General features: G+C 45.6%; 1 protein-coding gene across 2 annotated transcripts in view; it reads left to right on the top strand.

Annotated features, from left to right (window-relative positions):
* Positions 1 to 16,990, top strand: part of RANBP17 (RAN binding protein 17) — a 1,172,021-nt gene that overhangs the window by 903,328 nt on the left and 251,703 nt on the right. For both annotated transcript variants that reach the window (XM_069199335.1, XM_069199333.1), the window contains exon 22: positions 6,010 to 6,092. In XM_069199335.1, coding sequence (XP_069055436.1) covers positions 6,010 to 6,092 — 83 coding nt within the window. The remainder of the gene's footprint in view (positions 1 to 6,009; positions 6,093 to 16,990) is intronic.

Here is a 16,990-nt window from a genome sequence, read left to right as displayed (position 1 = left end):
GCGCCTCCCTGAGTTTCTGGTAGCTGGAGCAACCCCTGCCCAACTCAAAGAGTTCTATGAGGCCATGAGCCTCATCTTTGGGCAGACTGACACCCCTGTGGTGCCTTTGCGGACTGGGGGCTAGATCGGGGAGTCATTTGGGTTCCACGCCAGCGGCTTCAGCCTCGGCCTCCAAGGGCCCCTCCTGATCCATTATCGGATCCGTGCTGACACCAGTCGTACCATTGCGACCTTCCCTTGCGCCGGCTAAGCCATCGACGCTCGCAGCGCCAGTTGGGACCCCATTCGACTTCGAACGAATTGTCATCCCCGATTACCCGGAGCGGCTTCGCCCGACGCCACTTCTGACTTCGATGGGGCCTACTTACCCCAGGTCGAATTTGGGCCCTTTTTCTTATGGGAACGTATATGAGAAGGGATTAGATGGGTTGCCGGACCCTTTGGAATACCAGCCGGATAATCGTGACTTGGACAGGGCACAGGAATTGGGAAAGGCAACTTGTCTGGATACTTCTCCAGAGGCTGGCATGCTTTCTTCTCCTACCATGGCTACGGCAGAGGAAGCCTCTTTCTCCATGGTTGTCAGTATGGCAGCTGAGGTCCTTAGCCTTGAACTTCCCTCTGTAACAGTCAGGACTAACCTCCTGACAGAGGTACTTCAGCCTGGGGCTTCTATTTCGGGCTTCTCCTTCCATTTTATGAAACCCTCACCAATGTCCTTCTGGGTACTTGGACCACACCCAGCACAGGTGCTCCTGTGAATTGGACAATCGCCCCCTCGCCCGAACGACCCTAAATTCCTGTCCCCTCGCCTAATAGCCTTGTCATCCTGTCTTCTTCTTCCTCTGGTGCCTTCCCATCCGCTCCCCTGGATCGGGAATCAAAGACACTGGACCAACTTGAGAAGTAGATGTTTTCTTCCTCCAGTCTGGCATTGCGGTCCCTAAACACTGCATGCCTTCTGGGCCGTAACATCCATTCATTCTGGGATGCGGTCACACCAGTCTTGCCGTGGATCCAGGAGGAAGCCCAGGCCATCGTCTCCCAAGCTGTTACTGATGGAAGGGACGCAGCTAAATTCACAATTCTTTGTGGCCTGGACACGACCGACTCACTAGGCAGGTAGGTAGCATTGACAATAGCCTTGAGGCGCCATGCCTGGTTGAGGATGTCTGTTTTTCCGTGGGATGTCCAACAGACCCTTATGGACATGCCCTTTAATGGCACCGGTCTCTTCGGAGACAAGGTGGACACGTCGCTCGAGAGGTTCAAGGGGTCCCAGGCTCCAGCTCGGTCCCTTGGCCTTGCGACTGCCCCTCGTCCAACGCAGTCCACCTATCGCCCCTTTCGTGGTCCCAGAAGGGGCTCCCTGTTGCATCCTTTCTCTATCCACCACTGGGCTGCGCATGCAACTCAGCCACTGCGTGGCCGGGGATGCAGAATCCCACGGGCTCATGGGGCAGGGAACCAGAGGTCTGCTTAGTCCATCCCTGCCACAGCCTCCAAACACTCCTAGTCTGTTCCACCATCTCGGACCAGTTGGAGGCAGGATTCACTATCATCTGCCCCACTGGGAATCTGGGTGGGTCTTGCAAATAGTCTGAAGGGGCTACTCCTTCTCCTTCGAGACTGCCCCTCCAGCTATGCCTCCATCTTACAGCTGCTTACCGGAGGATAATCTGGCACTTCTTAGCATGGAAGTCGAGCAATAGAGAGGGTCCCTGCCCCAGAAGTAGGTTGTGGTTGCTATTTCCACTACTTTCTGGTGCCCAAGAAGGATAAGGGCCTACATCCTACCCTAGATATTTGGGTCCTCAATCTCTTCCTCAAGAAGGAGATGTTCAAAGTGCTCACTCTAGCTCAGGTCCTGTCTGCCTTGGACCCATGAGACTCGATGGTAGCATTGAACTTGCAGGACACTTATGTCCATATACCCGTCCTGCCTGCCCGCAGGTGCTACTTGCAATTCGTGGTAGGTCATGAGCACTTTCACATTTCTGTGCTCCACAAAGGCCTTACCAGCACCCCTCGGGTGTTCACGAAAGTGATGGCAGTGGTTGTAACTCGTCTGTGCAGGTTTGTGGTTCCAGTCTTTCCCTACCACGATGACTGGCTTTTGAAGGTGAACGCGCCCCAGAAAGTCTTCTCCCACATTCAGACTACAGGAAACTTTCTGCATTTGCTGGGATTCACTGTAAACATGCCAAAGTCATACCTGACTCCTTCACAGACGCTCCCGTTCATCTGAGCTGTTCTGGACACAGTGTGGTTTCGGACCTATCCTCCCAAAACGTGAGTTCAGAATATTCAGGCTATGATTCCGATGTTCCAACCTCTGTCCTAGGTTTTGGTGAGACTGACTGTGAGGCTGCTGGGCCTCAAGGCTTCCTGCATCCTTCTGGTGACACGTCAGATAGCATATATGTGCTCTGCAGTGGAGCCTGAAGTTCCAGTGGGCGCGGCATCAGGGTAATCTCTCCGACATGGTCCAGTTCTCAGAGGGAACTGCAAAAGTCCTGCAGTGGTGGCTGTCGAATCGAGCTTGGGTCAATGGCAGATCCCTCTCTCTTCCCCAACCAAATCTTACAGTAGTGATAAATGCATCAATCTTGGTATGGGGTGGCCACATGGCAGAGATCAGAGGTCTCTGGTCTCCAGTGGATTCTGGACTCCACATCAATCTTTTGGAGCTCTGGGCAATCAGACTTGCTTTGAAAGCATTCCGCCCCCTCTCTAAAAAGGAAAGTAGCGCAGGTGTTCATGGACAACCCTACTGACATGTGGTACTGCAACAAGCAGGGCAGAGTGGGGTCCTGGACCCTTTGTCGAGAAGCTCTATGTCTCTGGATATGGCTGGCACATCAGGACATAACCTTGGTGGTTCAACATCTGGCAGCCTCTCTGAGCACAGGAGCATACCAACTTAGCCATCAATACATAGTCGATCACAAATGGTGTCCCCACACGGAGGTGATGCAGGCCTCTTTCAGCAATGGGGAGAGTCTTGGTTAGATCTGATCGTCTCCGCAGAAAAACCACAATGTCAACTGTTTTGCGCGTTGGAGTTTCCAAGGTGGCACTCGCTCTGCAATGCTTTTTGTCTTGAGTGGAACTCAGGCCTCCTTTACGCTTTTCCCCCCCAATACCACTTCGGGCCAGAGTTCTGAAGATCAAGAGTGACCAGACCCAAGTAATTCTTGTGTCTCCGGACTTGGCACAAAGAGTATGGTATCCAGAGCTACTGAGGATAATAGCTATGGATCCTATGATCCGACTGCCCCTTCGGGAGAATATTCTGTCACAGTAGCACGGGACAGTTCTCCACCCGAACCTGTCCAATCTTCGCCTTCATGCGTGGAGATTGAGCGGTGGCAGTTGAAAGCTTTCGACCTTCTGCCCAAAGTCGCTGATGTTATTTTGGCAGCCGGGCATCCCTTCACCTAAACCTGGCCTGTTGTTTGCATGAATTTGTGGCATGGTGTTTCAGCAAGTCAGTTGATCCCCTTTCTGCCCCTCTCTCTGAGGTCCTCTTGTTAATCCTTTCTTTTACCAAGCAGGGCTGTGCTTTGGGCACCCTTAAAGGTTACAGGTCCGCTATCTTAGCCTTTCTTAGATTGCCAGACCAACCTTCCTTATTCAAGTCTCCCTTTGTTGAAAGGTGCCTTAAGGGACTCTGTCAGTGACTGCCCAATCGCCAGGAGAACGAGATTTCTATATGTTGCTTTTCTCCTCAGCAGAACGAATAACATCCCTTTAAGAAAACTTTATGTTTTTGAGATAAGGAGCTGCTAGACGGGCCAGACTTGGAGAGTACATCTTTGCAGTGGCAACTGGAGGCGGAGCCAGGAGAGAACAGTGCCAAGCGACCGGAAGAAGAACAGACGCTTGGATGTCTTTGGGGGTTGACTGGAGTTGAAGAAGATGATGGGAACTGCCCCCTTTGCTGTGACCCAGAGCAGGAGACGACAGAAGGGAAGCAACCCCAAGCAGGCCAGGAGACAACTCAGGAGGCTGTTTGCCAGGGAGCTGCATCTTCCCGCCACACTTCAGGAGTAGCGTGGCTCTGTCAGGTGTGTGACCAGGTGCGGGGACTGGGAAAGACGCTTGCGGCTCTCTGACTGCCCCAGTAAATTCTAACAAAGAGAAATCACAAGGTGAGGGTGGTGCTGTGTCTTGCATGACGGGTAAGGGGCTGAGTATAATCCGTGCTACCCTACTGGGGCAACGTAAACATTTATTTATATTCTTCTTTTTCCTCCCATACCTAAAAGGGAAAGAAACCTTCCCCCACCCATTCAACCCTTTTGAGTTTTCAGTGCACATTCCTTGTGCTTACGTTGATCGCATCAAACTAAGAAGGAGAATCAAATACTCATTAATACTTACTGTGCTTCTCTTGAGGGAATGGCGGATGGACCTCATCCTTGAAACCTAGAAGAGAGAAGAAAAAGAACAAGCATTAATCTTCATCTGATGTTTAAATATCTTGAGAAGAATAAATTAAAAAAGTTCAATCCTTAATTAGAGTGCGTCTAAATCCCAAGAAGCGCTGCCAAAACATCTCAGACTCACCCATTTGTTTCCTTCGACCCTGTACATTCTGCCCCACGGGATTTGAATCTGGTCCTGACTTACCTTATGTATGCCCTTTTTGAGCCGCTGCACAATTGTCCCTTGCAGCTGCTCACAATCAAGACTGCTTTTCTGATTGCCATCACCTCTGCTCATAAAGTGAGAGAGCTTCAAGCTCTGTCTTCCAAGCCCCCATTTTTGTCTGTCCACCCTGACAATGTGGTGCTTTGTACAAGGGCCTCCTTCCTTCCTAAGGTTGTTACACCTTTTCACGTTGGCAATCCGTCACTTTGCCTACTTTATACATACTCCCACATCCTTCTTATGGAGAGGAGGACTCCATTGTCTGGATCACAAAAAGAGCGTTGGAGTTCTACCTCTATTGTACTAAAGATTTCCGGATGGACAATCAACTCTTTGTTGGATATATGGGTGCAAAGAAAGGGAAGGAGGCGCAGAAGCATACCATCTCACAATGGGTTCTGCTTTGCATCAAAATGTGCTATGCTTTTGTAAAGAAGCAACCCCTTGAAGGTTTGCATGCTCACTCCACCAGAGCAGTTGCTGCTACCACAGTGCTAGCACGAGGAGTTCCTGTCATGGACATCTGCCAGGCACCAACGTGGGCATCCCTGCACACGTTCACAAGACATTACTGCCTGGACAGTCAGGTCCGCAGAGACGCCTATTTTGGCCATTCGGTCCTGCAGGACTTTTTAGTGTGATCTTGGTTCGCAGCCCACCTTCAGGGATGGTATTGCTTGGGTATCTATTCTAAGGTAAGGAATCTGCAACCAAAAGTCACTATCAGATGAACAAGTTACTTACCTTCAGTAACGAGTTATCCGGTAGAGATATTTTCTAGTTGCAGATGCCTTACAGACCCACCCATCCTCCCTGCTTGCAAACTGATTTCTAGGGACAGGGATTTCCCTTTCAGGTCTGGCACACCATTTTCAGTGTTCTTCATGGCTCCGTGCTCTGGCGTGGAAAGTCATAAAAAGAAACTAATACTGCTAAGATGGTGCCTATGTACTGCCATGACATCATCACGGTGGCCATGACGCCAACGACGGACATGGAATTGGACCGACGCCACCTGATTGTGCACAAGGGTACTGCTTGAATAAAAATCTCCGGATCCAGTTTGACACCTGGGGGAAATTCTGAAGTAAGGAATCTGCAACTAGAATATGGCTCTACCAGATAAATTGTTACCGAAGGTAAGTAACTTGTTCTTCAAAAAGATTCTTTGTGTATCTGATGTTTGACATTGTTCTTTTCAAAAACACAATATTTGCTAGTCAGTCACAGTATTGTGAAGGGTCATTCTTGTAAGTAGATAGCTTGTTAAACACATACTTGGACCGAAAAAACATATATTGTTTTTGAAAGAAGTCTTTTACAATGTATCTCTGGTATTGTGTTTAATTTTAGGTCACAGAGATTAAATTTTGACGTATCGTCCCCCAACGGAATCCTACTCTTCAGGGAAGCTAGTAAGATGATTTGCACATATGGTGGGTCACTCTTTCACTATGATCATGTTGTCTCCTGTTATGTGTTTCTCTGATGTACACAAGTGATATAGTGAAGGCAAAATTAGCTTGATGCTTTTTTAGACTTAGGACTTTTTCAGTAGTAAGCTTAATTGGGTGGCTATATATCTGCACCCGCAGTTTTACCATATTGCACGGGTACAGATTTACGACTTTTTTTTAATTATTATTTCTCAAACATTTTCCATGTAACGCATAGAAATGTGACGACATTTCCGTGCTCAATCATAGGAGAGCCTTGGTAAAAAAAAAAAAATTGTCGAAATACACACGTAGATACCCGCCTAAGGACAAACCAGCAAGTGCCAATGTACTCTATATTTTTTTCTACTTCTGCAAGAAAACAATTGAGAAACGTATTCTCCTACTCCCCTCCCTATGTTGGGGGTGTTCCTTTCCCTTCTCGCCGTGGAATATAAATTACTGCTGTGTATAGTATAAGTAACTCGTTTTACAAGTGCAAAAATGAGTTTTATGAATTGCCAAATTTATTTTGCACCCGTAAAAGTAGCGATATTCACATGCAAGTGAAACTTAATTGGACAAATAACTGTGTTTAAAAACTTCCTTCGGATGTGTAAGTTTCTCCAGTGCCTGTCAGTGCTGCTGTTGGCTTAAGGACACCCAGTAGCGTAACCGTGTCACCGACTGTCACATGCATCAGGTCCTTCAGTGTGATTGTGGTGTTTGTTTTGTGTCTGTTCCACATCATCCCTTGGTGTGGGTGATTTTTGCCCACAGACATGCGTGTCGTTCACCACTCCTTGCTCTCTATTGGCAAATGTAACTATCACCACATCACAGCTGAGTTTTGATGCTCGGTCTTTCAGTTTTGTTGGACTGGTGGCGTATCGCGTTCTATGGTTTATGTTCCGCCCTTCTGTGTAATTCTGTTCGGCCCAGGAGTTCAGTTATTTTAACGTTTTTGTATACGGAAAGGCACGCAGTTCCCACTTCGGAAACCATAACTAGTAGTCATCTTGTACTCAAGATAGTCAAGTGTGTGTCTGCCGTTGCCATTTCACCCATCTCAGTTTGGCCACATTGTAAAATGTATCAAAATACTATTTTCTTCTTGCTCATATAAGTGTTTTTGCCTTTTTGTTTCGAGTCAGTGCCTACTTCCAGTGAGTGCTCCGAAGCTAAAGTGATTTGCAAATTATGTCAAGATGTTATTAATCACCGCCAACACGTTTAAATCCGTGGGGGGGTGGGGGGGGGGCTAGAATTTCCATCAGTATTAAGGTTTCTCCTTACCAAACCTCGGCTTTGAAAGCTGGAAATTTGCTACCTTAGGCCTACTACTATTTTATTTCAAATTTTCAACTTTCTTGTGATTCCCAAAAGATCCCACTAGTGTTCATGGATCTCTACAACAACGTTTTTAGATTTCCTTAATGCAGACATATTTGCGACGCATTGTAATATTGCCACGTGTAAAAATATAATGCAAATGTGCATGTGGACTTGTAAATTTAACATCATTCTTTTTGTAAACCCCATGTGAAAAAAACGTTTCCGCGTGTAGAAGAGCTTCACCTAATCTGGTTAAATCTGGGGATGTTCCTTCAAAGTTCCACTGTGCAAAATACACTTGCTTCTGCCTTTCAAGTTAATAAATGTGCATGTGTTTCCAGGGTGAAGCTGCCTGCGAGGGCAACGTGCTTACCCGCACAGAGGTGTTTGAGGGTGTTTGCAGGTGTACTCATACTACTGTAGTAAGGGTCTCCATGGTCATTTTCCCATCTAAATTAGGCACACTTGTAAACTTTGGTTGTGAGTCACACCCTAAATTACCACTTCTGATTAGGGCGTCATTGCAAGTGCCATCTTAAAACTGATGGGCCGGTAACAGGAGTAGCGGAGTATGAGTTCCACAGGAACAACCAGGTGTGGCGTTTTTTACCCACCAGGTGGATTTTTCTGGTGAAATTTCGGTGGCAATGAGGAATAACAATTGAAATCAGGATCTGAATCATTGATTCCCGGGTAATTCATAATTTGTTAGGGGATCCCACACACAGAGCCCGGTATTGGCAACGCCTTAGGCAGAATAACAGTATAGCTACATACTCCGAATGATGCCCTAAGCAAATCAAATGAGAAAACTAAAAACGTTCTTTTAAACGTTCTGCCTACATTTTGTATGTATGTGTATGCTAAATTAATTGTGGACTGAAAATCTAGCTCTGCATCAAAAGAAAAGAGATTAGTTTCAAAAGATAAAATATTTGCACTGTGATATTGCACCTGAAAGCTCTCGCCCTTCCTATGCTGTTCCTCTGTCAAACAGTTTAGCATTTTTCATTTGTTGTACTTGTGCATCCTCTTTTTTTGAAATTGTTTTGCTGAGTGCCTTCGGGATGTAAAGGTGGTGAATGTCTGTTCTTAATCTGCAAGCTGGGCTCTTCCTGTTACAGCAACAGCCCTGCCTTTTCCTTCTTCTAATATGCTTCCATTATTTAGCTACGTTCTGTCAAGATTCACTTTGATGTAAGTTTTTAATTTTGCAGCTGCTTTCAGCGGTTCTAGCAGCTATTGTCTGGGGTCAGGGATGAGGTTAGTCACCATAGTACAAAACAATTTTCTGTTATTATAGTTCAGATGACATTTGGGTGAAGGAGATATTTTAGGGTATTTTACAGTAGACATAGACCTTTACTCCTTAGAGCGTCTAGATTGTTTCCCTAATAAGAGGTTCATATTTTGTTATTGAGTGCTCAATTTAAAAGGTAGTTCAGTTGTGTGGTCTTAAAATATACTATACGCACTAATGCCTTCTGTTAGTGACTGGAAGGAGAGCTCGTGCGGTTATATGACAATTATGTTTGAGGATATTGTGCCATACAACAATTTACTTTTGTAAGGCATAACAATTAAGTTGATGCAACGCTATGTATGAGTTAGTAAGCGGGCAAATTCACAGTGTACTGGGCGAATTTCACTGTAATAGGCATTTGTGCGCTGTGCTTTCATAAATAGGGAAAGGTAACCACATTCTAGCTTGAACTGGGTGACATCAATATACATTTTGTATAACAGCCAATGACCCCAGTGGTACTGTACTGGTCAAGTGGTCTCCTGAGTGAATCACAAATATCGTCTAATGCCATATAAATATTTCCCCATAGAGAGTGCTGGGCAGAGACGGACACCTAATTAGCTAACTTGTTTGAGTATGTGCAGTAGTAGTGAAGGTCTTGCTGACTTCCAGACAACACCCACAGCTTTCTCTGTGTCCAGACTTTGACAGTGCCAGCAGTCTGTTAAATTTGTTTACCATGATCATCATCTTTTGGAACCATGCAGCCTTGGGCCTTGTTCAGTCAAGTGTGATTGCCGCATTGCATGAATTGTTGCACTGCAATTCCCAAATGGGCCTAATTAAAAAAGACTTTATGTTGGCTAACACTGGGCGCACTTCTGGGTTACTTCTGCATTCCATATGAAAAAATAATTAGTACACCAGGAATTTAGTAATAAGCCTGGAGTACTACAAGAGTAAGTTACACCTAGCCACAGCTAATTCATTGAATCGTGCTCTGTGTTTATACCTGCATGAAAGAACATACCATGAAACCAGATTATTTAACAATAATTCGTTCATAACTGGGATGTAATTTAAGCCTTACATATGAAAAGGGACATGGTAGCAACGAGCTGTACTAAATCTTATTAGAATGCAGCACCAGGGCTGAAATGTAGATAAACAAAGATGCCTTTAAAACACTTTTTTTTTTTTTTTTTTTTTTTAGAGTTTGTGGTTACAGACTGAGTAGAATTTAGATGACAGTGGTTGCCACCAAACGTCCGACAAGTTCTTGACTTTTTTTTTCTCTAAATTTGTGAAAAATAACAATTGCATTATCTATCTATTCTTAAAGAAGTGTTGTTCAGTTTGCCATAATTCCTTCATAGCGGAATATTCCCTGTACCAAGAAATCATATTCAATCAACTCTAGAATCCTTGATGTGTTGCTCCTACATGTTGAGATCTTTACTGTGTCGTCATCATTGAACGTGGCCTAGTGTTAGTGTGGATTGATCTAATTGGTGCCAAGATTGCTGTCTATTTATACTTTGAAAATACAACCAGAGTAATAAAAAAAATTGCTCTTCCCGTTGGAGTGCTTTTATTACTGTTCTTGTACATCCGCATTTTACATTTGCAGACATAAATAAGGAGTCGCATACCACTACTTTATTTTTCAAAACCTGCATGCAGCTCATTGAAGCTAATCTGGGTTATTGCCAATATCACTGCATTGTCTGCAAAAAGCATATTGAGAATTCTTTGCCTGCCAAAGTTAGAACCACTATCCTTTCCAACTGCAGTGCTTGAAACCTATCTTAGATAAAAGTATTAAAATAATCTTAGTGATCAACACAAAGGCCTCGGAGGCCTCTTTAGCAGCCTTCCTGAATCAAGTTCGGTTTCCACGTGTCCCATATATAAGCTGTGCTTTATACCGCGATGAAGTAAGCAAACTATGTTAGTGTGGAGCCACATCAACACCGCCTGTGAGTAAGGAAGAGATCAGTTTAGAACTAGCCACTTCATCTGAGGCGATATTCAAGTTTATAAATGACAGGTAAGGTGCCGCAGCGAGATGGCAATACGTTTGAATGGGTGAGGAGTCAAAATATCTTTTTAAGAGTTTAGTTGAATGCCTGCTGGTCTAGTGAAAATAACATAGCTGTCTCTTTTAACAACGCAGTTTCACTGCTCTGCCCAATAATATTTAACTCAGTTTGTCCTGCCACAAAGCTGCTAAGCCATACAGCATTCTTTGCTTTCAAGGCCACTTTATTTATAAGTCAGTATTTTCACCCTAATTTCAACTTTCTAGGTCTTGCACCACGAATGCTGACTCTCTTCTGTGGGTTTGAGTCTCAGTTTGGTGACCAGTGATCAGCAGTTTTGGGGTGAAAGAGCAAGCTGCTGCTGGATTTTCAATACAATTTTGTACTTTCAGGCCTGGAAATTCACAGGTATTGTCCCTGTAATCTAAAGAGTGGCAAACGCCGTCCTGAACCCATGTTGTTCGCAGTTAACTGATAAAGTCGACCAGAGGTTTCAGCTTTGTTAACCTAAGTACTTCTGGGCCTACACATATAGGAATGGTTTACCCAGCCCCAGTCGCGGCTTGCGGTTGTTAAAGGGAGTGATGCATGTGGCGGGGGTGGCAATAGGGGAAAAATATTAATAAAATAAAAATAAAATAAAAAAAACTTGCCTGAACGCTGTGCTCTGTCTTCTGCCACTCCTCCATCTGTGCTGCCTTCTGCTGCAGGCACAGGCTCCCAGCGTGCCCTGCGCCAATCCTGATGCTGCTTAGAGCAGCGTTAGGATTGGCTGGGAGCGCCCAGACAGACTAGGAGCCTGTGCAGGCTCTGTCTAGCCCAGCAACTGTGCTGCTGGGCTGGTAGTTGCCGGGCTGGAGAGAGCCCTGTGTGCATGTATGTTTGGCCAGCCCAACACACATGCGCTCTGAGGGCAGTGCTCTGTGCACTCCCCTCAAGTGCTCATCACCCCTGTGGCCCGCCCCTTTAAAGAAAAAGATAAAAAACTAAGTTTATTATCTTTTTCTTGAAAAGATTTTGCAGCTGCCGCAGCTGGCGAGGGAGGGGGACTAACACTTCTCTGCCCTAATTTAGGAGCCACCCCTACCTAACCCTTAACTATGGCAAGGTGTGCAGCGTCTCCTTCTGATCATTGTTTCAGGATTTTATAAAACATGTGTAATGGCTGAGGTAGAAGTACTTATTTTACTAGGGAGACTCTGACAGTGAGTGATAGCATAGACTCTTCTGATGCCTCAGTTCTCTTTGGCTGATGTAGATCAGACATGATTCACTTAGTATGTTACATCCAGATTCCTACTCGCATCTTAGCATAAAGTCTTGCTCAAGCCTAGACTCGGAGGAACACATACTCCTTATTAGACAAATTTGCACCAGTAAGAGAGAGTCATTCAAGGTCAACTAATAATGGTCACATTTATAAAGCTCACATAACTGGAAAAGACGGCTAGGGTCTTGTTATCCTGTGACATACAGCGTAATTATAGAAGCGCACCTTAAGTATTTCCGTAAAGTCAGGTAAAAAATTATTAGAGGTGGGAACTGATTGGAAGCTGACTTCAGGCTGCGATAGCCTGAACCAAGAGGAGTCCTTCCATTCCACACTTCATTCCAACACACAGTGTACGAGCCAAGCTTCTCAGAGTTTGCTTTTGAATAGGCAGTGACATGATGGCGCAGTAGCGGCTGGAACCCTGAACATTTGGTGGGGTAACCAACTAACCCAGTGGTTCCCACCCTGTGGTCCAGGGACCCCTGGTGGTCCGCAAAGTCTCCTCAGGGGATCCGCAACTGCTTAGAAAAGTAAATAATATTAACAGATTAGATCCCCAGCTTTCAGTAATGACTCAAGGGAGGGTCCCCGGATTCCAATTATGATTCAGTGGGGGTCCCCGGACTCAAGTGATAATAAAGTGGGGATCCACAGAAGTCAAAAGGTTGGGAACCACTGAACTAAACAATAAGGTACCAGTCGCATGTGGAAATAAAAAAAGTACTTGCCCCTATGGCTCGCCTCCTCCGGTTCTTGTCCCTCGGCGCTCTGAGCGCAGTAATTCAATGCTCCACGCCAGTCTAGATGCTGCTGTCATGCTGCTGATAATGTTAGCACCATGGGAGCAGCAGCTGGATTGTCTGGAGCAGGCTGCCTTGACGCTCCAGCAGGCACTGGGGGGTCTGTGCCTGCTCTCCACTGGAGAGGTTTGCACTGCACATGTCAGACTGGCCATAGTAAAACGGCTGGTCAAAATGACATGCACAGTGTAAACTGTGGAGTGAGATCACTCCCCTGCTGCCAGTCAGCAGCAGTGGCCCCGCCCCCAAACACAGCTCACCTAGGGAAAGGTAAAAATGAAATGGTAATAAATGCATTACCATTTTATTTTTAATCTTATTGGCAGTGCTGCGGGCAGGGGGGCGATGCTCCTCTGCCCAAATGGAGCAGCCGCTACTGATGATGCATATGATAGAAAGGGTCCAGATGATGGCAACACATTAAAGAGACCCATAACATTTGCAATATAGTGTGGTATGGAACCCAGTGAAACATTCTCCTGGCACCACCAACAGCAGGATCCTGATCTAACTGTAGCGTGTGAAACAATATGAGGGGGCAAGTCCGGCTTATTGAGTGTAATTGTGAGCTGGGAAGGGAATGCATTGCTGAATTTGGGATTACTAAACAGTGAGGAAGTGGGATGAGGAGCAAAAATTCCCTGAATGTGCGTTTCTTAAATAAACAGTTCTTAAGTATTTCTCAGAACTGAGTGGCCAGAGAAATCTCCAAAATAATGAGTTGTTTTGTACTTCTGACGGCTGAAACAGTAAATTTAATAAAGGCTTACAAAAAAAGTCCGAGGACCCTTTTGTCTGTTTAATGGGAAGTAGCTGTCATTCATCTTTGTCCTTAACTAAAATCTTCATCTTTTCACCATGAGAACTGTTCTAATAATATAAAGAGATGAGCAAGGTAAATACTACTGTACTGCGTCTCTAGGATCTCTCAGAAGGTAAACCACTAAACGGAGTCAACTACATTGTGGAACACTATATCGTGATGATGACTACATCATCAGTACTCAGTAATAGAGCTAAGTTATGCATGTTAATTAAAAAAAATATATATCTATATATATACTTAATAGGAGTAGGGATGACCTAATATGCTAAAAAAAAACAGAAGGGAGAACACACGTCTACATGTCATCACTAAATCAAAAAATGTGTACTAAAATCTTAAAGAAGCAAATTATCTTAATTGATGATTGTAACTGAGGTTTAATGTTTAGTGTTAAAAATAGGAAGATTAAAATCAGCAAAATACATTAAATACATTAATTGGGATTACAGTTAATAAATTAAAAGAAAATATTTAGCTTTGTTAGGGCTATAGAGAGAATATATTAAAAATATATTTTAGGATTCCGATGAATAATTCTAGCTGCAGATTCCTCATCTTTAGAAACACGTTTTTTAACCTGGATCCGTAAACCATTGGAGGTCTGTGAAGCCTAGTCAGGGGTCCATGACTGTTTAGAATATTAAATGATATATCTGACAGAGACTTCTAGCCATAGATTCCTTACCTTAGAATTATTCCCAAATGTCAGACTTGATCTGGAATTGTTTTGTGAGCTGTACCCCTGTGCACTGGTAGGTGGCGTTGTTCCACTCCAAGTGACGTAGTCCGTGCCGGATGTGATGTGTGCAGTGCTTATACAGGCACCACCACAGTGTGCCGACATAAGCTCTTTTCTTTAGGCACCAGTCAGACCCGGAGAAGAGCTACCCCATGTCACTTTTTGACAGACCTTTTTTCAACCCTTTGGGTGAAGATTTTTGAGACATTGTCTCCTGGTGTGGCAGGAATATCCAGGAAGAAGGCTGGTTTTAAGCCCTTTGGCACTTGTCACTGGCAAATGTCAGCAATGGATCCACAACTTGTCTACCTCAGTGCCTCGAGTGGGACCATGATGCCAAGACCTGTGCCGATTATTGTTTCATGCACACCAAGATCTTGAGGAGGCGGTTCCTTAAGTTGCTCGACATGCAGTGCCTCAGCAGTCTCAATCCTGGTCAAAAGGGAGGTACCAGGGAGGATTGCAGAACCATTACAAGCGCCACTCGTCTGGGCATTCGGGTAAGTCCCACAAGCATTAGAAGAACAGGAAGTCACAGAGTTCTTCGAGTTCGCCCCGTCCATCAGTCATTTGACAAGACAAGGGAACGTCAGAGTTTGAGGCCTTTCCCCACTGTTGAGTGTTTGCAAGGGCTGTCTCCATGCCTCCCTGAGTTTCCTGGAGCCAGAGCAACCCCCGCCCAACTCCTCGTGTGTTATGAGGCCATGCACCTCATATTTGGGAAGCCCGTCCCCACTGGCACACCCTTTGGCCCCAGCGGCTTGGGAGGGGACACAGTGTAGTTTTGGGATTATCCTCTTGAGCAGCGAGTCCAGGATATTCAGTCTACGATAATAATATTTCAGCCTGTATTGTGGGTGTCAGTGAGATTGACTGTGAAGCTGCTGGGGCTCATAGCATCCTAGATCCTGCCTATGACGCATGTCCATTGGCATATGTGGGCTATGCAGTGGGACCTGGAGTTCCAGTGGGTGCAGCATCAAGGGAATCTCTTCGACATGGTGCAGATCACGGAGGGCACTGCAAAAGATCTGCCATGGTGGCTGATGTCCCGCTATTGGGTCAGCAGCAGACTTCTCTCGCTTACCCAACCAGATCTGATGGTTGTGACAGATGTGCCAGTCCTGGGATGTGGCTGCCATCTGGGAGAGATGGAAATCAGAAGACTCTGGTCTCCAGCAGATTCTGAAGTACACATCAACTTGTTGGAGCTCTTTGTGATCCGACTGGCATTGAAAGCCTTTCTACCTTCCTTCAAGAGAAGGCTAGTGCAGGTGTTCACGAACAACACCACCACCTTATGGAACTGCAGCAAACAGGGCAGGGTGGGGTTGTGGACCCTCTGCCAAGAGTCCCTGCGCCTCTGGACATGGCTGGAATGTAGGGCATTTCCCTGGTGATTTGACACCCGGCAGGCTCCGTGAATACCAGAGAGGACAAACTCAGCCAAAGATGGCTAGCAGATCACAAGTGGCATTTCCAACCACATGTGGTGCAAAGTCTCTTTCAGGAATGGAGAATGCCTTGTTTAGATCTGTTCACCATCGCCGAGAACGCGCAGTGTCAGCAGTTCTGTATGCTGGATTTTCCAAGGCAGCTCTCACTCAAGTGGACCTTTGGCCTCCTGTATGCCTTTCCACTAACAGCACTCCTGCCTAGAGTTCTCAAGAAACTCAGAAATGACTGGGCCCAAGTCATACTTACAGCTCCCAACTAGGCTGCAGAGTCTTATATCCTGAGCTGTTGAACATGTCCACCTGTCCTCGGATCAGGCTGTTCAAGGCCATCAAGGTGGTTTTCTGGTGGCAATTATATATGCCGGGAGGGTCAGTGAACTGGAGGCACTGTCATCTCATCCTCAGTACATCACTTTTTTCCTAGACAAACTGGTTCTTCGGACTCAGTCATCCTTCTTGATGAAGGTTGCCACCCAGTTCCACGTAGGCTAGTCCATTACTTTGCCTACCTTTTATACTCTGTCTCTTCCCTATAAGGAAGAGTAGAGACTCCACCAACTGGACCAAAAAGAACTTTGTTGTTATCCCTTGACTGAACAAAACTGTTCTGGGCGGATAATCAACTCTTTGTGGGATATGAAGTCAAGAAAGTTAAGGCCATGCAAAAACTAACTATCTCCCTATGGATTGTACTCTGCAATAAGATCTGCTACACACTGGCCAAGAAGCAACCCCCAGAAGGTTTGAATGCTCATTCCACCAGAGAAAAGACTGTGGCCACTGCGTTAGCAGGACAGATTCCAGTCCTGGACACCTTCCAGGCAGCAACGTGGGCCTTGCTGCGCACTTTCACCAGGCATTACCACCAGAACAGTGAAGACCGACTGGATGGGCACTTTGCCCATTCGGCCCTACTGGAGTTTCTGGTCTAAATTGGATTTGCAGACCCTTCTCCATGGAAGCATTTCTTGGGTATCTATTTTAAAGTAAGAAATCTGTGGCTAGAAGTCTCTAACAAATGGACAAGTTACTTACCTTCGGTAACGCTTTATCTGATACTATGTCAAGCTGCAGATTCTTTACTGACCAGCCCATCCTCCCCAATCTACGAACAGATTTCTAAGTACAGGGCTATTCCCTTTTCATGTGGGAGTTCTACACACCAGTTGTCAATGTTCTT

The sequence above is a fragment of the Pleurodeles waltl genome, chromosome 7 (genome assembly GCF_031143425.1).
Source record: "Pleurodeles waltl isolate 20211129_DDA chromosome 7, aPleWal1.hap1.20221129, whole genome shotgun sequence".
In the NCBI taxonomy this organism is placed as follows: domain Eukaryota; kingdom Metazoa; phylum Chordata; class Amphibia; order Caudata; family Salamandridae; genus Pleurodeles; species Pleurodeles waltl.
The sequence above is the reverse complement of the archived record's forward strand: the minus strand, read 5'-3'. Positions and strand labels throughout refer to the sequence as shown.